At 46.7% G+C, this 26,008-nt stretch overlaps 1 protein-coding gene across 3 annotated transcripts in view; it reads left to right on the plus strand.

The window, feature by feature from the left end:
• The window catches only part of SMYD3 (SET and MYND domain containing 3), a 699,034-nt gene extending 673,473 nt beyond the window's left edge, over positions 1–25,561 (plus strand). For 2 of the 3 annotated variants that reach the window (XM_034666622.1, XM_034666623.1), the window contains one exon: positions 19,482–25,553. In XM_034666622.1, the coding sequence (XP_034522513.1) occupies positions 19,482–19,583 (102 nt within the window). In that variant the 3' untranslated portion in view covers positions 19,584–25,553. Of the gene's footprint in view, positions 1–19,481 lie in introns of all 3 variants that reach the window. The other variant, XM_034666624.1, reaches the window with a different exon arrangement.
• Positions 25,562–26,008: the final 447 nt, after the last annotated feature.

The raw sequence follows: 26,008 nt of genomic DNA on the forward strand, positions 1-26,008 counted from the left end.
CTCAGGCCAGCCTCCTGACCACCTGTGCAGCCCACCTTTGCAGCCTGTACCCCTTCTAGCCTTCCCCCCTCTCCCCATGGCCAGTGCACACTGAGCCTCCTGCTGCTGCCCAGGACACCTTGAACTGGTCACACTTAGGTCCTCACCAGGACATTTCATCTGCTGCGGAACTCTGCTGGTCTGTTAAGGCCCAGCCGGAGGGTGCTTTTCTCCCAGTTCTCCTCCCACTACGCTGATGTTGCCCGCAGAGCCTCATCACATAGGACAGGCCCAGCTCAGAGGTGCTGCGGGCTTGGCTCCAAACCGCTGGTGTAAAGCCAGTATCGCGATTAAGAGAGTCCAGTGAATTTTTTGGCTTCCCAGTGTATATAGNGGCTTCCTAGTGTATATAGCAGCTATGTTTACATGATACTCTTGTCTATGAAGTGTATAACAGCGTTATGTCGAAAGAAAAATATATACTTAATTTAAGAATACTTTATTGCTAAAAAAAATGCTAACCGTTGTCCGAGCTTTGAACAAGTTGTGATCTGTTTGCCACTGACTGGTTAGGGTGGTGGGTGTTGAAGGTTGGGGTGGTCGTGGCAGTTTCTTAAAAATAAGACAACAATGAGGTTTGCGCCATCGATGGACTCTTACTTTCATGGAGGATTTCTCTATAGTGTGTGATGCTGTTTGATACCATTGGACCCATGGGAGAACTTCTAGAATTGGAGTCAGTCCTCTCAAACCCTGCTGCTGCCTTACCAACTCAGTTGATGGCATATTCTAAATCCTTCCTTGTCATTTCAACGCTCTTCGCGGCGTCTTCACCAGGAGTAGATTCCGTCTCAGGAAACCACTTTCTTTGCGCATCCGGTCAGGTTTCATCATGAGATTGCAGCCTGTCAGTCCCATCTTCAGGCTCCACTCCCAATTTTAGTTCTCCTGCTCTTGCCTCCCCATCTGCAGCGACTCCCCCCTGAAGTCTTGAGCCCGTTAAAGTCATCCCCGAAGGTTGGAATCAGCTACTTCCAACCCCTGTGAATGTTGATGTTTTGGCCTCTTCCCACGAATCACAAATGTTCCTAATGGCATCTAGAGTAGATGAAATAGGTGAATCCTTTCCAGAAGGAATTTTGATTTACGTTGCCCAAATCTGTCAGAGGAATCATGCTTTATGGCAGCTATAGCCTAATGAAATTATTTCTTCAATAATAAGACTTGAAAGTGGAAATTATTTCATGATCCGTGGGCTTAGAATGGATGTTGTGTTAGCAGTCATGACAACAACACGAATCTTGTTGTCTTGTTTCCATCAGAGCTCTTGGGTGCCCAGGTCCATTATCAGTGGGCAGTAATGTTTTGAAAGGAATCTTTTTTTTTTTCCCCCTAAGTAGTAGGTCAGAACTTAAAGTCACCAGCTGCCTGAGTGCCTGAGAGTCAGCTTGTCCCTTGAAGGTTTCAAGCCAGTCATTGACTTCTGTTCTCTAGCTATGAAAGTTCTAGATGACATCTTCTTCCAGTGTAAGGCGATTTTGTCTGTATTGAAAACCTAATGTTCAGTGTAGCCACCTTCATTAATTATCTTGGCTGGATCTTACGGGTAACTCTATAAGTTAGGTGAGACTTTGGCTTAAGGGAATGTCATGGCTGTTTGATCTTCTGTCCAGACCACCGAAACGTCTCCATATCAGCAGTAAGGCTGTTTCACTTTCTTATTATTTGTGTGTTCACTGGAATAACACTTGTAACCTCCTTCAAGAACTTTCCCTTNTCTGTTCCAAGGCTGTTCTGCGTGCTCACAGACGAGGCTAGAGGATAAGCTCAGCACCTGGTCTCTCCACCCCACCCCCGGGTAGGAACGCAAAGGTGTCCACCCTTGTCTCCCTTCTCTAGTGTCGATTAAAGAGACATTCCAGCCCTGTCCTTTCTTTCCTAACATAGAGGACACCTCCCTGTCCCTATTGCCCAGCTAACTTCCTCTCGGTAGCTCTGGAACACCCCCAGCCAGGGTCTGCCCCCTCCCCTTCATGGTCTCCTGATGGAACACCAACCGCAAAGGTGAGAGCTGCTGACACTGTTTATCCTCCGGTTTCTTCCAGGATTTTTTTCCCCGGAAGCCATCCCGTCAGAGGGGTGCAGGTGATGAAAGTGGGCAAACTACAGTTGCACCAAGGCATGTTTCCCCAGGCGATGAAAAACCTCAGACTGGTGAGTGTGCTGTGACTGCGTGTCGTTCTGTGGGGAGTACCAAGTCTGTCTGTCGCTAGGCTGTTTCCTTGTGATTTTTAGCAACTCTGCACACGTGCGTGCACACACACGCATGCCCATCAGTGTTTAACGACCAGCTCTGAGAAAACCTGATTTGTGATGTTTGCTGATTTCTGCGGTCTAAACATGCGCGCTGTGGCTGATCTCAAACTACCCGTGTAGAATCGACCAGCTCCTAAAAATCATGACACTCTAACAGTCAGCTCTCGCTAACTGGTGCAAATCAGCCTTCAGGACACCACTACACCCGTGCCCCACTCCAGGGGAGCAAGTCACCCTTCTCCATGCCTCCCCACCCATTCCCCACAGACCACAGTCCCTAATCCCCGCCTCTCAGGCCAGCCTCCTGACCACCTGTGCAGCCCACCTTTGCAGCCTGTACCCCTTCTAGCCTTCCCCCCTCTCCCCATGGCCAGTGCACACTGAGCCTCCTGCTGCTGCCCAGGACACCTTGAACTGGTCACACTTAGGTCCTCACCAGGACATTTCATCTGCTGCGGAACTCTGCTGGTCTGTTAAGGCCCAGCCGGAGGGTGCTTTTCTCCCAGTTCTCCTCCCACTACGCTGATGTTGCCCGCAGAGCCTCATCACATAGGACAGGCCCAGCTCAGAGGTGCTGCGGGCTTGGCTCCAAACCGCTGGTGTAAAGCCAGTATCGCGATTAAGAGAGTCCAGTGAATTTTTTCGCTTCCCAGTGTATATAGCAGCTATGTTTACATGATACTCTCGTCTATGAAGTGTATAACAGCGTTATGTCGAAAGAAAAATATATACTTAAGAATACTTTATTGCTAAAAAAAAATGCTAACCGTTGTCCGAGCTTTGAACAAGTCGTGATCTGTTTGCCACTGACTGGTTAGGGTGGTGGGTGTTGAAGGTTGGGGTGGTCGTGGCAGTTTCTTAAAATAAGACAACAATGAGGTTTGCGCCATCGATGGACTCTTACTTTCATGGAGGATTTCTCTATAGTGTGTGATGCTGTTTGATACCATTGGACCCATGGGAGAACTTCTAGAATTGGAGTCAGTCCTCTCAAACCCTGCTGCTGCCTTACCAACTCAGTTGATGGCATATTCTAAATCCTTCCTTGTCATTTCAACACTCTTCGCGGCGTCTTCACCAGGAGTAGATTCCGTCTCAGGAAACCACTTTCTTTGCGCATCCGGTCAGGTTTCATCATGAGATTGCAGCCTGTCAGTCCCATCTTCAGGCTCCACTCCCAATTTTAGTTCTCCTGCTCTTGCCTCCCCATCTGCAGCGACTCCCCCCTGAAGTCTTGAGCCCGTTAAAGTCATCCCNGGCTTCCTAGTGTATATAGCAGCTATGTTTACATGATACTCTTGTCTATGAAGTGTATAACAGCGTTATGTCGAAAGAAAAATATATACTTAATTTAAGAATACTTTATTGCTAAAAAAAATGCTAACCGTTGTCCGAGCTTTGAACAAGTTGTGATCTGTTTGCCACTGACTGGTTAGGGTGGTGGGTGTTGAAGGTTGGGGTGGTCGTGGCAGTTTCTTAAAATAAGACAACAATGAGGTTTGCGCCATCGATGGACTCTTACTTTCATGGAGGATTTCTCTATAGTGTGTGATGCTGTTTGATAGCGTTGGACCCATGGGAGAACTTCTAGAATTGGAGTCAGTCCTCTCAAACCCTGCTGCTGCCTTACCAACTCAGTTGATGGCGTATTCTAAATCCTTCCTTGTCATTTCAACGCTCTTCACGGCGTCTTCACCAGGAGTAGATTCCGTCTCAGGAAACCACTTTCTTTGCGCATCCGGTCAGGTTTCATCATGAGATTGCAGCCCGTCAGTCCCATCTTCAGGCTCCACTCCCAATTTTAGTTCTCCTGCTCTTGCCTCCCCATCTGCAGCGACTCCCCCCTGAAGTCTTGAGCCCGTTAAAGTCATCCCCGAAGGTTGGAATCAGCTACTTCCAACCCCTGTGAATGTTGATGTTTTGGCCTCTTCCCACGAATCACAAATGTTCCTAATGGCATCTAGAGTAGATGAAATAGGTGAATCCTTTCCAGAAGGAATTTTGATTTACGTTGCCCAAATCTGTCAGAGGAATCATGCTTTATGGCAGCTATAGCCTAATGAAATTATTTCTTCAATAATAAGACTTGAAAGTGGAAATTATTTCATGATCCGTGGGCTTAGAATGGATGTTGTGTTAGCAGTCATGACAACAACACGAATCTTGTTGTCTTGTTTCCATCAGAGCTCTTGGGTGCCCAGGTCCATTATCAGTGGGCAGTAATGTTTTGAAAGGAATCTTTTTTTTTTTCCCCCTAAGTAGTAGGTCAGAACTTAAAGTCACCAGCTGCCTGAGTGCCTGAGAGTCAGCTTGTCCCTTGAAGGTTTCAAGCCAGTCATTGACTTCTGTTCTCTAGCTATGAAAGTTCTAGANTGCATCCGGTCAGGTTTCATCATGAGATTGCAGCCCGTCAGTCCCATCTTCAGGCTCCACTCCCGATTCTAGTTCTCCTGCTCTTGCCTCCCCATCTGCAGCGACTCCCCCCTGAAGTCTTGAGCCCGTTAAAGTCATCCCCGAAGGTTGGAATCAGCTACTTCCAACCCCTGTGAATGTTGATGTTTTGGCCTCTTCCCACGAATCACAAATGTTCCTAATGGCATCTAGAGTAGATGAAATAGGTGAATCCTTTCCAGAAGGAATTTTGATTTACGTTGCCCAAATCTGTCAGAGGAATCATGCTTTATGGCAGCTATAGCCTAATGAAATTATTTCTTCAATAATAAGACTTGAAAGTGGAAATTATTTCATGATCCGTGGGCTTAGAATGGATGTTGTGTTAGCAGTCATGACAACAACACGAATCTCGTTGTCTGTTTCCATCAGAGCTCTTCGGTGCCCAGGTCCATTATCAGTGGGCAGTAATGTTTTGAAAGGAATCTTTTATTTTTCCCCCTAAGTAGTAGGTCAGAACTTAAAGTCACCAGCTGCCTGAGTGCCTGAGAGTCAGCTTGTCCCTTGAAGGTTTCAAGCCAGTCATTGACTTCTGTTCTCTAGCTATGAAAGTTCTAGATGACATCTTCTTCCAGTGTAAGGCGATTTTGTCTGTATTGAAAACCTAATGTTCAGTGTAGCCACCTTCATTAATTATCTTGGCTGGATCTTACGGGTAACTCTATAAGTTAGGTGAGACTTTGGCTTAAGGGAATGTCATGGCTGTTTGATCTTCTGTCCAGACCACCGAAACGTCTCCATATCAGCAGTAAGGCTGTTTCACTTTCTTATTATTTGTGTGTTCACTGGAATAACACTTGTAACCTCCTTCAAGAACTTTCCCTTCCATCCACAGCCTGGCTTACTGTGGTGCAAGAGGCCTAGCTTTTTCAACCTCTCAGCTTTGACATGCCTTCCTCACTCAGCTTAATCATGTCTAGTTTTTGATTTAAATTGAGAGACAGGTGACTCTTCCTTTCACTTAAACACACAGAAGCTATTGGAAGGGTGTTAATTGGCCTAATTTCAATATCATGTCTCAGGCAACAGGGAGGCCTGAGGAGGGGGGTGGTGATGAATGGCCAGTTGGTGGAGCAGTCAGAACACACACAATATTTATTTATTATATATGTAATAATCTATTTGTTTTATGTGTCTTATATGGGCATGGTTCATGGTACCCCAAAATAATTACTATGGTAACATCAAAGATCACAGATCACCATAACAAATATAATAATGATGAAAAAGTTGAAATATCATGAGAATCACCAAAATGTGACAGAGACAATGATGTGTGCAAATGCTGTTGGAAAAATGGTGCTCATACACTTGCTTGACATGGGGTTGCCACAAACCTTCATATATTTATTTTTTTAAAAAACACATTATCTGGGAAACACAATAAAGCAATAAGATGAGGTATCCGATAGTAGGACTACCTGATGCCCAGGAGACTGGTTTGTGGTTATCTTGGTAACCAGTTCAGTGCTGTACAAGGACCTGGAACATAGGAGGTGTTCCTTTTTGGAGGAAGGAGGGGAGGAGGGAGAGCAGTCAATACAATGGTAGTGGTAAGTGCCGAGAAACTAAATGGGAGAACTGGGTCTGTGTTGGAATTTTCACCCTCTCAGTGAGCGTCCATGCCCCTGGGCTCTCTGCTCCCCTGGCCTTTCCACCCCTTCAGAGCTCCCTCCCCCCCAAACCGTGGCTTCCAGATGGAGAGCTGATGTGCTTGTTACCTGGTCCAGGTGTTGGGGTTCTCAACAGGGAGACCTGTTGTGTGTGGTTTCACATGGAACACCTGATACTTGAACAGGAGCCCCTTGGACCATGGGGCCCTTGTCTGCAGAAGAGCTACGGTGGAGATCCCAGCCCTCCCTCAGGTTGCTCAGGGAAGGCCCAGGGGCTGGCTGACCCCATGGCAGGGGCAGCTACCCACATGTAGAGGAGAAAAATCACAAATGCCTATAAGATTCTTAAAAATGAAATTCCCTAGTGTTGGTTTTTTGCTTTTTTTAAAAAAATGATAGCCATCTTCCCCTTCCCGATCTTTCACTGAAATAATGGTCACTGGACCACTGAATAAAGGTCAGCAGGAAGAACACTGAGATTCCTGAAGGCTCAGGGCTCTTCCTGTCTTTTTACCTTGTCTGACGGCTCCACCCAGACTGATAGAGGAGCGCCTCTCAATCTCTCTCGCACGCTCAGAGAAAACTTCCCTTTACTGGTCTGGCTAATCGCTAGTGGAATCAGTGAAGCAGAAAATACTTAGAGGGTCTGCTGTGTGAAAGTTTTGACAGAAAAATAACGTGGGGGAAATTTCCCAAGTATATGACGTGTCCAACCCAGGATCACCTGTAAGGTGTTTTAGAAGAGCTCGAGTGACTCCTTTATATTTCTGTGGGTCTAGAAAGCATTTAATACTGCTCCTATATAGGGGCGCCCGGGTGGCTCAGTCCGTTAAGTGTCCGACTCTTGGTTTCAGCCCAGGTCGTGATCTCAGGGTCATGAGGTCGAGCCCTGCGTCGGGCTCAGGGCGGAGTCTGCTTGAGATTCTCTCCCCCACTCCCCCATCCCCTCTCTCTCTAAAATAAATAAATAAGGCTTTTTAAAGTTACTTCTCAAAACTTACCTGGTGCCCCTGACAGATGAGGTCAGTGGGGCAGATAGTCTCGTTCCCGTTGGAAAACTGAAGGAGTGAAGGCGTGGACACATTCAGGAGCCTGTCGAAAGTCACCCTGAGGTTGATCCAGGTCCAGTTTGTTCAGTTTCATGTGTTGATTAAATTCTTCTATTAATCTGAATAAGGCCCGGCGTAGTCCTTGCAGTTCAGTGGGGGAGGCGGACCTGTGAACAAGTCGTTAAACCCAGGCTGGAATCCCAGGCTCTGTGCTGAGACTCGCTAGTAGGACTCGGTGTGCGGACATCCCAGCACATCTGCTGCGCTTCGTTCCTCGTGTGAGGCTCTGTTGTCGCCGCTGTGTGCAGAGCCCTTGGAGGAGGCATCTCACACCCGCGGCTGCAGAGGCGGGAACGCAGCTAGCCATCTAGAGGTGTTTACGCGATCCTGTGGGCTGCCTGGACGCTGAGGCCACACCAGCCCGCCTCACGGCCCGCCCTCTGCCCTTCTGCTTCCCTCGGGCCCAGTTCCATGCTGCCCTCCTCATGTCTTCTTGCGATGTTACCTGGCCTCCAGAAGCTTCCTTTGTTAACTGTTTTAGCATCTCCTCCTCCTGGTACCAGAGGGAAGGGCCCAGCTCGGACCCTGACAGCGGCAAACGAAAGATTCTTGGAGCAGCGTCAGCAAGCCTGCCCCGAGGCCTGGGGTTAAAGCATGGCCTGACCCCCCACTTCCTCTTTGGCTCTGGAAGTCACTGAGTCTCTTGCCTGGTTTTGATGATCAACCGGAATGCAGCGGTGTGCCCGGCCGTGTTGCGGGGTGGCGAGAACCCTCAGGTTCAGAGTGAGGAGGGTCACGTGAGAGTCCCATGACCCGAAGCAAGACTCCGAATCCCTCTGCATAGAATATTCTTCTTTTTAAAATGAAGATAATCCCTGCCCCATAGAGTGGTTTGGAGAAGTAAATGAGGCGTGTGAGAGGTTTTTGCCAACGCCCGAGTATTTTGAGACTATCAAGGATTTTTTTATTGTTATTAGGAATCGTCATTCTGATCATTCTCCCGCTCTCCAGTCCCTTCAACTCTTGGGTCTGTAGTTTGGGGTGATACGGTGTTTCCTCTGTTGAATAGTTATGTTCTGTAATGGCTCCCCAGAATTTCACGTGGGCATGTCTGGTTCCTCGAGTTGAGTGGGAATTCCACAAGGGGCTCTGACTTGTGTACCTTTTGTATCTCCTGGCACCACCTAACAGAGACACACGTGCCCCAAACAGAGCAAGTTCCTCCAAAGACGGACTTGAATGAATGGATTTTTTTTTTTAAGATTTTATTTATTTATTTGGCAGAGAGAGAGACAGCCAGAGAGAGAGGGAACACAAGCAGGGGGAGTGGGAGAGGAAGAAGCAGGCTCCCAGCAGAGGAGCCCGATGTGGGGCTGGATCCCAGAATGCTGGGATCACGCCCTGAGCTGAAGGCAGACGCAACGACTGAGCCACCCAGGCGCCCCATTGAATGAATGGATTTTTAAATGAATTGAGATCTTTAAAAGCCCCACCCTGGTCCTGTCCTTTTCGCTAACATGTGTATGTGATATCCCTTTGGCTAGTGGACCAGATCCTGTCTAGACCTTTGCTGACCGTTTACTAGCCGAGTGAGGCTCTGATCTTGCCAATTCCAGTGTGTGGCAAGGGTTTTCCCATGCCAACAAGCAATTCTGGGACACCAGCTAGGTGTCCTATAATTCAGTTCAGTTCTGACAGGTCTGCCCAGAAGTAGCATCAGATGCCGCAGGTTAAGGGCTTATTGTTGTTGTTGTTGTTGTTTATTATTATTATTGTAAGAGGCTATAAATCAGGAACAGCCAGAGGGAAGAGAGGCCTGGGCACAGTCTGGGGAAATGGCACAAAGTTTCCATCCTCTGTCAGGGCTCACCACTCTACCCGAATCTCCAACCCAGAAGCTCTTGAAACCCCATTCTTCAAGGTTTTTACAGGGGCTTCATTACCTAGGTATGATTGATTAAATCATTGGCCATTCACGACTGATTCAGCCTCTAACTCCTCTTTGCTCCTCAGAGGTCAATCATGTGGCTGGTTTTCCTGGCAACCAGCCCCCATCCTTAGGTACTTTCTGGGAAAGTCACCTTATTAACATAACAAGAGACATTTTTCTTGCTTGCTGCACTTAGGAACTCCCATGGGTCTTAGAAGCTCTGTGTTAGAAACTAGGATGAAAACCAAAGATACATCTGTCTTGTTACAAATTACGATGTCACACAGAGGGACAAGCAGGACATGTCCATTGCTTTGCAAGCTCCTGGGACCTGGGAGCCTAGGAGCAGGCCAGTTTCGTTCTGCAGAAAGCCTCTCTTCCTGAGTTTTCTTAGGGCTCAGGTAACCTGGCGAGGGGAAAGTGAAGATCTGTTCTCTGCCTTTTGAAACTGACGTTTTCTTAGATATTTTTTCTTAGAAACTCTGGAAATAATAGGATGAAAGAACTTGAAAAGGGTTTCAAAGGTTAATTTTGGAGCAGAAATGAGAAAAGCTTCAGACACAGAAATTGGTTACAGATTCCATTAGGCCAACCTCCTCCAGGAAAGGGATCCACTTAGCCCAACCCTGATTTGGTTTAGGCTTTCATCTCACTGGGCTCAGCTGAAATAATTATGACCGCTGCCCCAGAGCAGTCCTGGGGTCCCTTTGCAGTGTTTCTCTCCTCCTTTCTCTTATCTCTATTCTGTTTTCATTCCTTTCCATTTATTTCTTGGAAGAATTTTGTTAGCCACTAACTTGACTTCTTAGAGCTCACGGGCAACCGTCTTCGTCTGGGCTGTCTTGTCAGTGAACCTGTTTCTTTCCTAGGAGTTCTGCACGCTGCTGACTCCCTCACCCTGGGCTAGACTGGCTGTTTTGCTAGTGCCTTGTTAGGTGAGGGCAGGTTGGAAAACACCAGACTTCTTGCCCTTCAGTAATCATCTTTTATTTAGATGTAAGTTTTTTACATTACACTGTAGTGTTCTTTTCCTTTTTCATTTCATTTTGTTGAAACATTTTACATTTTGAGGATCTTTTTAGCTTTTGCCGGGCCTGAGCAGGGAGCACAGGTCACAAGTCCTAGACATTCCTTTCATTCTCACAGAACTCTTAGCTTATCCAGGGAAAGCTCAAAGCACACCCATACAGGTCTCTGTCTCCTCCAGCCTACACCCTAAATTTAAGGCCCCCCAATATGGCTGATTTAGAGCATGCAGTTCTGTGGTTCCCATTCTTGAATCTGCTACAGTGATTCTTCAGCTCTTTGATCACCTTCTTAATTAGAAATCTGATAAGAACCACTGAGTCGCTAGAGAAAAATGTGCATACACACACCACCTTGTACACTGGGTGGGGGCGGGGACTTCAGGGACTGCCTGGAGCCTCTCCTTGGACTCTGTAAGTGCCTGTAGCCTCTGGGTTAAAAAGCTGTCTTCTAAATGTGCGACATCACACGTTAGCATGTGGGCAGATGGGATGGAGAGAGGGACAGACAGATGTGTTATACCATAGTCATCCATAATGCCTTCCAAGAGTTATTTGAATGTCCCCGGCTCTGATACATACGAATGCCCTTTGCGGACTTCCAAATAGAGCATATTGGTTTCAAGTGTATGTTTCTGAACCAAAAAAGGAGACGTTAAATAACAGAATGGTCAGTAAAATGAAAGCATAGTGATTAAGTCCTATTACAGGAAACAAGCAGAAATTTACCTGCCGGAAAGTGTAAGCCCAGTACAAATAAGAAGCCAAGTGGGGAATCTGGACTTTTATCTCCACCTGGCAGTGACAAGGTGTTTTCTCTCCATTATTCTCTTCATTCTCCAACTGGAGCAACGTCCGAGAAAGCCAGCTAAAACAGAAGGTTTAAATAAAATTCAGACTTTCAACCAAATATCCAGAATGTCCAGATTTCAATTGAAAATCACTTGTCATACCAAGAACCAGGAACATCTTGATCTTAACCGGGGGGTGGGGGGGGGCGGAGAGAATCCATGGATGCTGACAGAGGTTTTAAAGCAGCCGTTATAAAAATGCCTAAATGAGCAATTATGAACACCCTCAAAACAAATGAAAAAATAGAAAGTCTCAGCAACAAGATAGAAAATATAAAGAAGATGCAGGGTGTCTGGGTGGCTCAGTCAGTTGAGCATCTGCCTTCGGTTTGGGTCACGATCCCAGGGTCCTGGGATCAAGCCCTACGTTGGGCTCTCTGCTCAGCGGGGAGTCTGCTTCTCCCTCTTCCTCTATCTCTGTGATTTCTCTGACTCTTGCTGTCTCTCAAATAAATAAAAAATCTTAAAGAGAATATAGAGAAGATGCAAATGGAAATTGAAGAACTGATAAATACAGTTACCAATATAAACAGACTGGTGCTTTACAACAGAATGGAGAGGACAGAGGAATGAATTAATGAACTTGAACATAGAACAATAGAAGCTCCCCAGTCTTGAAAAACAGAGGAAACAACTGAATAAAAGGTAAAATTGAATAGAATTTCAGGGACCTGTGGGACCAGTAACAAAGATTCAACATTGGAGTCCCAGAAGGATGAAAGAAAGAAGGCAGAATGGAAAGAGTACTTGAAGAAATAATGGTGGAAGCATTCAAATTGGAAAGCAAGAAATAAAATTATCTCTGTTCACAGATAACATGATTTTATATGTAGAAAACCCTAAATATGCCACCAAAAAACTGTGAAAACTAACAAATTCAACAAACTAGCAGGATATAAAATCAATATGCAAAAGTCAGTTGTGTTCTTATACAATGACAGTGAACTATCCAAAAAGGAATTAAGGGAATATTTCCATTTACAATAGCATCTAACAGAATAAAATACTTGGGAATTAACTTAACCATGGAGGTGAAAGAATTATACACTGAAAACGATAAAACAATGCTGAAAAAAATTGAAGACATAAATAGAATAACACTCCATGGTTTTGATTAGAAGACTGAATATTGTTAGATGTCAGTATGGCTCAAAGCCATCCATAGAATGAGTGCAACCTCTATCAAAATCCCAATGATTTTTTTCTAGAAATAGAAAACTCTATCCTAAAATTCTTGTGAAACCTCAGGGGACCCCAACAGATGAAACAATCTTGAAAAAGAAAAAAGTTGGAAGGCTCACACTTCCTGACTTCAAAGTTTACTACAAAGCTTACAGTAATCAGAAGAATTTGGTACCAGCAAAAGATGGCCATGTAGACCGATTGGAATAGAATAGAGAGCCCAGAAATAAATTGTCACATATATGTTCAAGTGATTTTTGACCAGGGTACCAAGACCACTTAATGGGGGAAAGGACAGTCTCTTCAACAAATGATGCTGGGAAAACTGGATATCCACATGCAAAAGAATGAAGTTGGACCCTTAATACTGTTTTTAAAAAGTAACTCAAGATGGAGCAAATACCTAAATATAAAAGCTGAAACTATAAAAAACTCTTAGAAGAAAACACAAAGGAAAAATTTCATGACATTGGGTTTAACAATTTCTTGTATATGACACCAAAGGCACAGGCAACAACAACAAAAAATAACCAAATTGGACTGCTTCAGAATTTAAAACTTTTATGTATCAAAGGGCACCATCAACAGTAAAAAGGCAGCCCACAGAATAAGACAACATTTTTGCAAATCACATATCTAATAAGGGATCAATATCCAGCATATGTAGAGAATTCCTAAAACTCAACAAGGAAACAGCCCAATAAAAAAGTGGGCAAAGGGGATGCCTAGGTGGCTCAGTCAGTTGAGCATCCGACTCCTGATTTTGGCTCAGGTTGTGATCTCAGGGTCATGAGATTGAGCCCTGCATCAGGCTCCGTGCTCAGTGCAGGGTATGCTTGGGATTCTCTCCCCCTCTCCCTCTGCCCCTCCCCCTGCTCACAATCAATCTATATATCTGTATATAGATATAAATCTTTAAAAAGTGGGCAAGGACTTGATGAGACATTTCTTCAGAGAAGATCGACAAATGGCCAAAAAGCACATGAAAAGATGCTTAACCTCACTATTCATTAGGAAAATGCAAATCAGAAACCACACTTCCCACCCTTTAGGATGGCTATTATCAAAACAAAGCAGAAAATGTGTCCATGTGGATGTGGAGAAATTGGAACGCTTGTACGTTGCCAGTAGGAATGCAAAATTGTGCAACTGCTATGGAAAATAGTATGGTAGTTCTCAAAAAAAAAAAATTATAAAACACTCCACCCAATAGTAGCAGAATACATGCTCTTTTCAAGTGCCTACAGATTATATACCAAACCACACGCTGGGCCATAAACAAGTCTCAGTGAGGATAAATAGATTCCAGTTGCCCAGAGTAAATTCTCTGACCACATAGAATTAAATTAGAAATCAAGAACACAGTATTTGGAACAAAGTCGAATCCACACCACCGACTTCTGTCTGGGACTTGTTTTGCCCCTAGAATTACTCCATTCCAGTCTCTTCATTATTTAATTGAGGAAACTGAGGCACAGGGAGGTGACATGACTTCTTCAGGGTCTCTCAGGTACTCCATACACACTTATTGGACTGATTGATTAGTTAAATATAGCAACATGAAGCAGCCCTTTTACTACCAGTGGAAGGCACAGCTCTGAGCTCACATCTGCATCCCCTCAGGAGGTCCCCTTGGGCTGTGCTGATCCTTCCCTCCCCTGGACACCCAGCGCCTCACAACTCCCTTGATCACAGACTTCCTTGCTCTAATTCTGTCTCCTTCTTGTGCCAGAGCTCTTCCCTGGGTAAGACCACATCTTACTGGTTAGAGCTGCTTAGACAATATTTAGTGAATGAATGGATCCACGTTTTCACCAAGTTTTGCCTCCCAGGGTAGGGAGGCGGGGGACTCGGGTCCTTTCTGTGGATCCTACTTCGTTCTTCAAGGTGTAGAGCAGAGCAAAGCCAGCAGGGGCGCTGCTGAGCTCAGGCGTGTCATCAAAGGCTGTGGAATTCTCTGCTGCCCATTGTAAAGAGCTCTTGCTCTGCAACTGCTGGTTATGTTGTAGGTCTGGCTTCTTGCATTTCCTGCTTCGGATGCCTCAGACCATGTCCGCCCTCCCCCTCCTCCACTCAGCTTTCAACCTGAGATGTGCAGAGTAAGAAAACTTGCATTTTTTTCCCTCTTGTGATGTGATTCCAGAGGTTCTTATCAGGCATACATTGCTTTTCCTCTCATTTTATATCCATATTTAAATCATGCTTGGGGAGGTCATTTATTGGATTCCCTCGGGCTCATGGTAGAGAGTATATGAGATCTTTGATAAGCTTAATATATTTGTATTAAAAATTAATAAGCAAGCTATTGTTTGCAACGTTAAATCATAATTTGTTTTAACGTATTTAATATAAGACCACACTTTGAAAATTACTTAAAAAGATGAGATAAGACGGAAATCAGATCTGGGACCCTGTCTTTATTCCAGAATGAACCACGCCTGTCACGTGGCAGACAGGTATTGCCACCATCTCTCATGTGACATGTAGAGTCCGTACCTGGTGTGGCAGCCCCCTCGGAGGCTTCAAATGAGTCCTCTGCGGAAGGTTACGTGCAGGCTCTTTTTAAATGCTACTATTAAAAAAATAAAATGTGATGGGAAGAGATAAGCTTTTCCCAGTGCAAGCCGGCTCCAAGTTTATTTTTCCTTAATCTGTTTTATATACTGCTGCAGGAAATGAGACCACAATTGTCCTTTCTGGCGTGCTTGTGTGTGGCGAGTGGCAGGGGCTGAGTGAGGGGAGACGCAGAGCTATCGGAAAGAGTTGCCCTGGTTTGCCAGGGATTTACTGTGACTTTATTTTGGAGGGCAAAGCCCTCCCCCTCTTCCCACTGAGCTGAAGGGTTGTGGCCCCCATGGAGAGCTGTGCCCACAGCCATGGGGTCCTCTCATCCTGCATCACTGAGCACCGTGGCCCCAGCTCACCTGTCCGCCCAGCTGACCCCCAAGGCAAGGACCAGATATCCCCCATCAGCAGGCCTGAGTCTCCAATCACCTTCTGTCCCCTGGAGTGACACGTCGTTCGCACACATACAGAAGACTGTCGCTGCCAGGCTTTGCACATTACTGAATCCTACTTCTTTCTTTCCTTTCTCTCCTGTTCTCTTCTGTGCCCCCCCATCGCTCATAAAATGATCATGTCTGCTTGTTAATCGTATCTATATTTAGTTTCACCTTCTAGACGAATGATGTCGATGTTTTCTTTCAGTTTCTTCAAATCGGTCCTCTGCCCCAGCTCTACCTTCTAGGTCCTCTCTGCTTCTAGCCACCGCCGTGGATAAAATCTTCTAATCTCAGCGTCTCAAATCTTACACGTGACACCCAGGGGTCTCCCCCTGCCCCGCCTTTGCTTCCTGTGCTGCGTTCGCCGCCCGGAAGAGAACACAGAGCGTCGTCACAAGCATGTTGGCGGGGAAGACCCTGCATCTGTCCGACGTCTTGGAAGCCACGTTGACGTATAGGGGGCCTCGGGTCCCTCCCCTGTAGGAGGAGGCTGTGCAGTGCCGTCATGGAGGGAGCCCTGGGTCGGCTCACTCTGTGCCCACCCCTCAGCCTGTACCGTGAGGACTTTGGGCCTGATGGTCCTCATTGGCCCTTTGTAAGGAAGCAGGCGTGGAGGTGTGGGAGGGAGGCCTGGGGATGGCCACACAGCTTCCCCTTCCTGCCTGTGGCTCTGAAGGCTGCAAGCGGCCTGCAGAGACTCAGGCTCTTGTCCTGCTGAGGGACGAGCAGGAAGATTCTGGAACAGCCACAATTAACTTGAGCTCTTAAGGAACAGACCTGATTTCGAAAGTTGGAAGAAAGTGAAACTTATTAACTGGAGGAAAGGCCGAAAGGAAGGAAGATTGGAGTCTGTGCTATGTTTAAACACATGCAAATCAACCTCACCTCGTCAGAGTGCTAGGAAGATGACCTTTGTCATTTAGCCTCTGAGTCAAATGTCCAGGACATCCTCGAGGGGAGGAACCTAGGGAAATACGGCCAGGAGGGCACAAGAAGCTGTTCGGGGCATCCTCCTGGGCAACAAGGCCAGCCCTGATCCGGCAGAAGGTTTCCGTGAGGGACAGCGATGGAGGTGAGCCCTCCCAGGTCAGGCCTGACCTTTGTCCGGACTGCATGTTAGTGGGGCCCAGTGGAGGGTTATTTCCCTTTATGCAAAGACGTTTTCAGTCAGGGCCTTCTGGCCCATTCGTCTCCTCTGCCCGATCCCAGAGACATCTGGCCCTCTGCTGAGTAGAAGGACGAGAACATCCAAGAGAGCTTTCAAGTAGGAGGATTTCCTGTGAAGGACTTGAAGCAGCTCTCTGATCCCACGGCCATCCTGCTTTCTGGCAGCTCTCCGCCTCAGACCTCAGGTGTCCAGACCTCCTGAGGACCCAGAGTCGCACCCCAGGGGGGTGGGGGGTGGATGAAACAAGACGCATTTGTTCCCAGAATGGGCCCAACATTTGTTTTTGATCTTGTGTCGGTTGGGATCTCATGGAGTGTGGCTGCCTGCAACGTGGGAGACACCCCCCCCAGATGTGCTTGCGGACACCGTACGCCCACGGGGCAGACCCACTCAAGTTCATCAGAGCCCTCAGGGTTTGCCAGCCGGGACATCACCGGGGACGGGCCTGGCTGGCTGCGGGATCACATCTGGACCGCGTGCGCGCTGCTCCCTGCCAGGCTGGAGACCAGAGCCTGAGCTGGCGGGGCTTCCTCTTCCTGTCTCTCCCCTACATCCAGAGCCCTCTGCATGCCTGTTTGCCTTCATTCCTGCCTGCAGAGAACTTTTTAAAGAGGCGGGAAGGAGGCCAGGAACACAGGCAAGGAAAACAGTCCTGGGTCTGACCACTTAGCTGCTCTGGGTTTCTTCCCCACGGAAGGAAGGGCTCCGAGGATGACCATGTTGCTTCCCAGCTCCGTAGTCTCTGGCCGCAAAGCTCTTCCTACCCAGCAGTCCCTGGAAATTTAGCTTAAGCAAACCTTCCGCAAAGACGGAAAACGTCCTAAGTTGGAAGAGCTACATCGTGTCAGTGTTTGTGAAAATCGGAAGTGACCGATGTTTCCGAGAACAGCTTAGTGAATGAATGATGGTCTGAGCATGATGGAATTAATCGTACACGACTATCGAAGTGGTAATTATGCCGGCTCTAAATTCACACTGAATCATGACTAGCTGCACTTGTGTGTCGAGAGCTACGGTAGCAGCCCTTCTCAACCCCAAGGGCGCGTTTCCTGCATCACACGTGCGGGGTGTGGGCATTGGAGTCTCTCTCAGGCTCCCCAGTTGATAATACTGCGCGGCCAAGGCGAGAGCCCGCGTGCCAGGAGCTCGTCCGGGTGGGTGCCTAATAGCCACCAAGTGACGTCTTCACGTGATCTCCTGAGGGCACGTCCGCATTCAGTACCGTGGCTCGGTCCTCCCCGCCAGCCCCCGAGTGGGCAGTGCAGGCTGCTACTGCTTGTCTCTAATTTATTGACTGCAATAATATCATTGCTCTGTAACAAGCCCTCCCAAAACATGGCAGAGTAAACTCGCCGCTTTATCATGCCCACAGACCCTCTGGGTCAGGAGTTCGAACAGATCACAATAGGAACGGCTTGCCTCTTGTCCCCAATGTCTGGGGTTTCAGCTGGGAAGACTGGAGCCTGGCTGCCTTCTGGCTAGCAGCTGGAGTCATCTGGACGCCTTGTTTTTTGGGATGGTTGTTTTTTTTAAGATTTTATTTTTAAGTCCTCTCTACACCCGACACGGGGCTCAAACTCACGACCCTGAGACTGAGAGATGGGTGCTTTTCCAACTGAACCAGCCAGGGGCCCCCGGACGCTTCTTTATGCACATCTCTGGTGTCTAGGCCAGGATGACCTGGAAGACGGACTCAGCAAGGACTGTCCACCAGAGCCCCACACGTGGCCTCTCCGTGGGCTTGGGCTTCTCACAACACAGAGACTCATGGTTTCAGGAGCAAACATGATCGTGAACAAGGCAGAGGCTGTCTGGCCTATATTTCACCTAGTCTTGGAAGTCAGTAGCACTCCTTATATCGCTCTCTTGGGAAGTGGTCACACGCCCACCCAGGTTTCAGAAATACCACGGAGGCAGAACTGACACGACCTAGTGGGGGACGACTGAACGTGGAGATTGAAGGAAGCGATGGTCAAAACGCTGGTGCTTTAATGTGCTAGGATGTGAAACAGAGACACAGAAATATTGACATTGCTATCACAGTGCAAAAAGATGAGAAGTGCATCACGCAAAAATGAGATCTCACTTTAAGGTGGTGGCAGCACAGTGTTTCATCTTTAATATTACTTCATCATTGTTAGTAGTTTCTGAAACCTCAGTACCCACCAAACCTCTTCACCAACAACCCCTGAAGATCATTGTTGGAAACCACACCCCGGCGGGATTCAAGTCCTGAGAGCTCCAAACACCACAGTAGAAATTCACCCCGTCCCTTGCTGTGTGGCTTGGGGAACCACAGTGCTGCTCTCGCTGTGGACCGTGGGGTTCGCCCTCCTGGGATCCCAGGACAAAGATGAGTGGGCAGGGGCCCACCTACTTTGGGATCAAGATGTTGCCAGGTGGACTGGGGAGCCCCCTCCCCGCTCCGGACTCTGAGGCTTCCACCCAGCCCGTCCCCAGGGTGTTGCCAAAGGCTCTTGGTCTCACTGCAGGAAGGAATTCAAGGACAGACCAGGCACAGCGGTTGAGCGGTGCAAGCAGGTAAATTTATTCAAGTGAGCGTATACTCCCGAGCTGTGAGCATGGGCCAGCGCAAGGGAGAGCTGCCTGCCCTGGGGTCTGGGTTTCTGTCTTACTGACAGCTGTTTACTGGAGGAGGGCATTTCTTGGGAGCAGCTTTTGGTGCCTTTTCTCCCTTACTAGGTCAGGGTTTCCAGCCTTCTTTGTCTTGGGCCTGTCTGGTTGGATCTGGCTTCTTATAGCCCTGTTTTGGACTGTTGCCAGGACAGGTCTCTAACCACCGCCCCTCCCCCAGAGCTGCCCATGAGTCCCCCTTTGTGGGCCTCCAGGCATCCTGTTAAAACCTAACTAACTGCCTACTCTGACATAATCCATCTTCTTTCTTTTTCCTTTAGGCTTTTGATATTATGAGAGTGACCCACGGCAGAGAGCACAGCCTGATTGAAGATCTGATCCTACTTTTAGAAGAATGTGACGCCAACATAAGAGCATCCTAAGGGGCCCAGGAAGGATGGCTTCTACCCTTCCTGAATGCCTCACAGAGGTCACACACCCTACACTGTTGTGTGAGCCTCCCTACTGGGAATGCGATTCTCTGTGCATGTAGGTAAACAAAGGCAGACATTCCGTGTGCAAGCTACAAGAATCATTAGTTGTAGAAAAGCACAATTATAATAAATATTAAAAATTTGTTTGAAAATGCCGTCTGGTAATCGTTTGCTTCCTCACTGGTGACTTCAATGTTTAAGATCTCAACATTAAGGATAGAACAAGTTGTAACTTTCTCCTTGGATATCTGGGGGGATAATTGGATTAAAAATCAATGTTTTCACAGCCAAAAGCTTTTTGTCCATTTTGTCAAGAAAACAAGATTTTCAGATGTTTTCTTTACTATTTGTGGTAAGTGACGTGTATATCCCTATTTACTCCCAAATACATCTCTAATACAAAAAATGGTGTCTCGAATCCTGGAAAGAAGTCATCTTAGGTGTTATTAGAAAAGTTACTAGAGTCTTAATGGAAAAGGAAAAAGAAATGTTTTCTCAAATGTCTTGCAGCTCTGTGTAACTCTCGCTTCTGCGCATTTTGTCCCGTTTCGTGCATGTCATGCTTTTTCTGTTCTTGGAGTTTTTTTCTAGTAACTTCCCTACATCTGTGGCCTGACCATGTGACATGCGTGCCCCAAAGCTCCGTTTTCCTGCATCCCAGCTCAAAACGGATGTCTTCTTCCTCTCCACCTGCTTTTCTACCTTTCTGCATTCTTCAAATTCCGAGAAACTTTTCCTCTGGGGGGAAAAGGGGGTGACTTCTTCTCTGGCTCCATGATCCTGTGAGCAGTTTCGTCCCTCCTGCTTAGATGGGCTCGGGCAGTCAGTACGGTAATGAGGGGGCTCCAGTCACCCACACCCGATTTTACAAGCAAGGAAAGGATGTACTTACTGGGGGTGGTGTCCTGTTCCCCAGTCCCGGGGATCCTCCCGCCTTCACAGGAGCCATGTGGCCACCCCGGGCACAGGCCACTGTCAGGGTGACCCACGGAGGCCTGCTCGAGCCAGGAGGAGCCAGCCTTGCTTGGCAGCAGAGAAGGCTGACTGCCGGAAGCTGGAGCTGATGTGCCAAACGCCTGGCGATCGCTTTGATCGTGGAAGTGAGCACGACATCTGGCACGCTGGTACCTTCCACAGGCTGTCAGCGGGCTTCTGCTGGCCCAGGCGTGGCTGACCATGGCCGGGTACACTCATGGCCTGCAGTTGCCGGTAGGTCAGCTGGGAAAGGAGGGTGATGGGGTCACGCAGCCACGGGTTGGCCCCGCCACGTTCATGTGGCAGAAGCGTTCTAGGAAAAGAAAGTAGCCAGGCCTTCCCACGTCTGCTGGCGTTGCATTTGCCAATATCCCGTGGGCCAAAGCCATGCACAAGGCCAGCCCAGAATCGAGGGTGGGTAGCCTTCTCACAGTCATCCTATGGCAAAGTCATGGGATTATGGAGAGGAAGGCAATCCACATAGCAGTCCCATGTTGGTGTTCCAGAACATTCAATGAATTGGGTGAATTCACAGATCTTCTTTCTAGAAAACCATAGCCACCCAAACCATTTGCTCTTAGGATCAGGGACTCTTGAAGTGGTCCATCAGTGGACTCCCTGGAGTCCTTCGTCTAACGAGAAGGAGACTTGCTACCTTTCACAATCACATACAGGAATGACACTGGATAATCATTTTAAATTCATTAGGGAAAGAAAAAAGCCATAACAGAAGGCAGGGGTTGTCACTCACAGGCCAAATGAGCGGGGTTCACTGCTAGAACCCTGTGTTGGCCAATTTTCGGAGTGAAATTTATCAGTCAGCAACAATCCCTGATAAAGCGATTTGCCCTCACGCCTCCTAGAGAAAGTGTGACAGGCTTTGCAATCCCTCTCCGCTCACGTCCTGTTGTCTAAGAGAAGGTTCTCTTAGGAGGGAGGGGCTTGGCTTGCCTCAGCCTCTAATAGAAAGCAAACATTCAGGCAATGGTAAACATTTACCGAGCATCTTTATAGCAAAATAATTTGGGGGACGAGGGAAGGGGACAGGGAGTGTAGTGTTAAATCTGTGTCCCCCGTGGCTGACGATTTATGGCTGCCCCAGCCTCCATGACTGAGATTTCATTAATCCACAGTCATCGTAGCGGCAGGCTTTTTGCACATCAGTAACCTGACGCCATTAGTCGCTCCTCTGGGATGAGAACACATTTAAACTGAAAATGAACACACTGGGCATAATTTATAGCCGGGCCGTATGAATGCCAAGCGTGCAGGGAAGAAGGCTGCCTGGGAAGCCAGCTCACTATGGGAGCTCAGGGCCGGCTTCCTCCAGCCAGGCCAGAATGCTGGGCAGCAGAGAGGGTGGCCCATGCCATACGAGGCCACATGGCCACAGACCACAGAGCCCCCCGCCCCCCCCGGGTCCAGCTTCACTGCAGGGGTGACAGAGGAAGGCATATGGGGAGCCTGCCCTGGAGTCAGGTCTGGAGAATTCTCCTCTGGCCCAATCAGGAAGCGATGTTACACTCAGTGAGAGGAGCCCACTGGGATTCCACAGGGAGAAGATTCTGGGCATTATCTTCGGAGCATCATAAAACCCTCTGACAAGCAATCATCGGCAGAAGCTCCAGGAACACACTGGAGCCCTCCTTTTACCTAAGGTCTGTAAGAGATCAGACGGGGGGAGAAGGGCCAGCAACACCACCACCCCCGGCATGGGACGTTCCCCTAACCTTTCAAGGTTTGGAAGCGTCAGAATGCTATGGTCTCACGATGAACTTTTCAAAGCCAGTTCGGAACATCAGAGACCAGTTCTCTGCCCTGCATATTCAGCTCCGTGCTACCATCATCCTTCCAGCTCTTCAGCACAGAAACTCAGAGTCCCCGACCCTCTCCTGTGACAAAGGAATAAGTTCTATCAGTCCTTCAAAGTGCTTTTTTTTATTTTGGCCATTTTTATTCCTTATCTGTTCCCGGGCTCTTTGCAGGCCCCAGCACCTCGTTCCTCACCCCTGCAAAGACCTCCTTACCGCTCTCACCCCTCCTTTCTCTGTCCTCCATCAGCGCTGCCAGAGGCACCTTCCAGAAATACCCGCCTCCTCATCTCTTATAACCCCTCTGGTCAAAAGCTTGCAGTGGCTCCCCATGGCCACTAGATTCAAAGTCTAGTCTTCAGACTGGCATTCGTGGCCCCAAGCCACTGATTCGTGGCTCCAAACCCCTGAATCTTAGACTTCCTGGTCCCTGCATGCACCAGCTACTCTAGCTGGATCCATACTTGCCCCCTGCCCCCCACCCTGCTTCAGTCTCCTGAATTGTGTCCTCCTCTTCAGCAGTTCCTCATTTGTCCATACTGACCTAATCCCCTTTCTTCTCCATCTGTCTCAATCTTACCAATTCTCAAAGACCTAGCCTGAGCCTCCATCCTCCTGTTTCTTTCCTTCTTTTAATTGAAATACGGTCTAGTCTGTAACCATAATTCTTCTATGTCATGCTCAAGTCCTCTCAGCTTTGGCTGTTGAGATGTTCTTCAGGTTAAATGTCTTGTGTGTTCCTATCATTTTGGAAACACTTTTTTACTCCGAGGTACAGCGAGATGTTTCAGGCTCACTTTATGCTTTCCCACTCTAGACTTCGAACTACCCGTTCTTTACGGAGCCCTGGTCTTGTTTCATAAGGAATGGTATTCAGGAACCCTGATCGCCACATGCTGTTTGCTTATTGCTACTAGGGTGATGTGTCTTTCTAGACCTTTAAAAAATCATGAGTTCACACTGAAACTATCAGTTAAAATCCAATACCCGGGGTGGTTCTGCGTTTCCCTCCTTCATATGCGTACCTCTCTCAGACACATGAAATAGGTTTGAAATTACTACACTACAACCACTTACCCACAGCAAAGCTACGAAGTAACATTTTTACATTTTTTTCTAAGGTTTTATGTCCTTAGGCAAAAAATTGTATTGTCACAACACCATGTTTAAAAGTGTAATTCTTCTTCTTAGTGTGGTTATGTCATCGATTTGATATCCAGTTGGATTTTTTCTATTCAACTTTAAGGTTTTCCCCATTACTACTTTATGTTGGTAAATAAAAATCAATATAAATACATAATACATATTAACATAAATTTTCCAATTACAGATAACTCCGTAATGAATCATCTTGCGCATATATTTTTTTGTGTGTTGCTGGAAATGCATCTTTAGGGTAATTTCCCAGAAGTGGAATTACCAAGTCAAGGGTACATGCGTATGTAAGTTTATTAGGTATTGTCAGATTTACCTCGAGAGGGGTTGCGTAACAATGCCTGCTTCCCCTCAGCCTTGCCACCAAGCTGGGTTTTTCAGGTGTTGAATTGTTTGCTAAGCCGATGCATATCTCAGTGTACTTTTAATTTTCTTATTGGTGGAGTTTGATGTCTTCAAACATTTAAGAGCTTTTTGTCTAATTTTTTTGTGAACTCTATACAGGACTTTTGTCATTTTTCTATCCAATTTTATGGTCTTTTTTCCCCTTTAGTTGTCTCTATATTAGGAAGTTTTTCCCTTTAACTGTAACATTTAATCTCTCAGTTTGTCACTCATTTTCTGACTTTGCTTTAATATTTTGCCCTGAATTCCTTTGAATAGCATTTTCAAAAAACATTCCATAAGAAATCTACTCCAGGATAAAGCAGGGTCCTATTGTAAAGTTATAGTAGCACCACCAACCTTCCCAGATGGTCCTTGATTCTTTATTATTATTATTATTATTTATTCAAATTCAGTTAGCCAACAGCATTAATTTTTGATGTAGTGTTCAGTGATTCCTTAGTTGCGTATAATATCGCGTGATGTGATGAGCACTGGATGGTCCTTGATTCTTGGCAGTTCCTGGGTTGAGTGGATATTTTAAAAAAAGATTTTTCTACTGCCCATTCTATGATCTTCCTGTCCTCAGCCAGCACCTGGCCTGCTTGAGGTTCTTTACCTGACAGAACGATTCAGTCTACCATTCCTGAGCTGTCTGGGTACTTCGTGGTCTTGCCTTTTTGCGGTTGCCTCAGTGTTCCGTCAGACTAATTTCCAGTTTCAAGCAGCCCCTGGTTCAGACGTGGTCCTCCTTCATCCCACTGTATGACAGCGATTTGATACTGGGATTCGGTCCATTCAACCAGAACAGTAGTGGGTTGCTTTGCCTGTTGATTCAGAGACGGGACGAGTCCCAAGTGGCCATAAGGCCATGTCAGTTTCCACAATGATGGAGCCATTGTTGTATCCTCTGGAAGAATCCTATCTCCTTTAGAAACCAAGACATACAAACTAGTAGATCTCAAGGTCACAGGGATAGGAAGCAAAAATGCCACATTAATAACTGTAATTGTGAGAAAGTTATTTACAGACCCATTTAAAGATCAGTGGCAACCTAGCATATTAAAAATAACTGTAGAATAAAGACTGTAAGTATCCCAGTTTTGCTTCCCACAAGTACTTTCTTAACACCTCCTGGATGAATTTAATTCTCTAATCTTTCAAAAAATATATTCTATTTTTTATTGAAGTATAGTTGACACACAATATTACATTAGTTTCAGGTGCACAACCTAGTGATTCAACAACTCTATACACATGCTGTGCTCAACACAAGTGTAGCTACGATCCGTCACCATACGCTATAACAATACCATCAACAACGTTATTCTGTACCTTTCATCCCTGTGACTGACACATTCTGTAACTGGAAACCTGCACCTCCCACCCCCCTTCACCATTTTGCCCATCTCCCCATCGACCTCCCCTCTGGCAGCTACCCATTTATTGTCTGTATTTATGGGCATTTCTACTTTTGTTCATTTGTTTTGTGTTTTAGATTCCACATATAAGTGAAATCATATGGTATTTGGGGTTTTTTGTCTGAATTACTTCACTTGCAGTAATACCCTCTAGGTCCATTCATGTTTTTGCAAATGGTAAGATAGCATTCTTTTTCATGGCTGAGTACTATTTCATTATATATATCACGTCTTTATCCATTCATCTGTCACTGATTACTTAGATAGCTTCCATGTCTTGGCTATTGTAAACAATGCTGCAATAAACATAGGGGCGCCTGTATCATTTTGAATTATTGTGTTTATTTTCTTTGGGTAATTAGCCAGTGGTAAAATTGCTGGATCATATATGTCTATTTTTGGTTTTTTGAGGAAATTCTATACTGTTTTCCACAGTGGTTGCACCAATTTACTATTCTGACAATGGTTCACAAGGCTTACCCACGGATCCTTGTATTGTGTTCTTGTTATTTCTTGCCTTTTTGATAATAGCCGTTCTGAAAGGTTTGAAGTAATATCTCATTGTGGCTTTGATTTGCATTTCCGTGATGATGAGTGTTGTTGAGTGTCTTTTCATATGTCTTTTGGC

The sequence above is a fragment of the Ailuropoda melanoleuca genome, chromosome 8 (assembly GCF_002007445.2).
Source record: "Ailuropoda melanoleuca isolate Jingjing chromosome 8, ASM200744v2, whole genome shotgun sequence".
Taxonomy (NCBI): domain Eukaryota; kingdom Metazoa; phylum Chordata; class Mammalia; order Carnivora; family Ursidae; genus Ailuropoda; species Ailuropoda melanoleuca.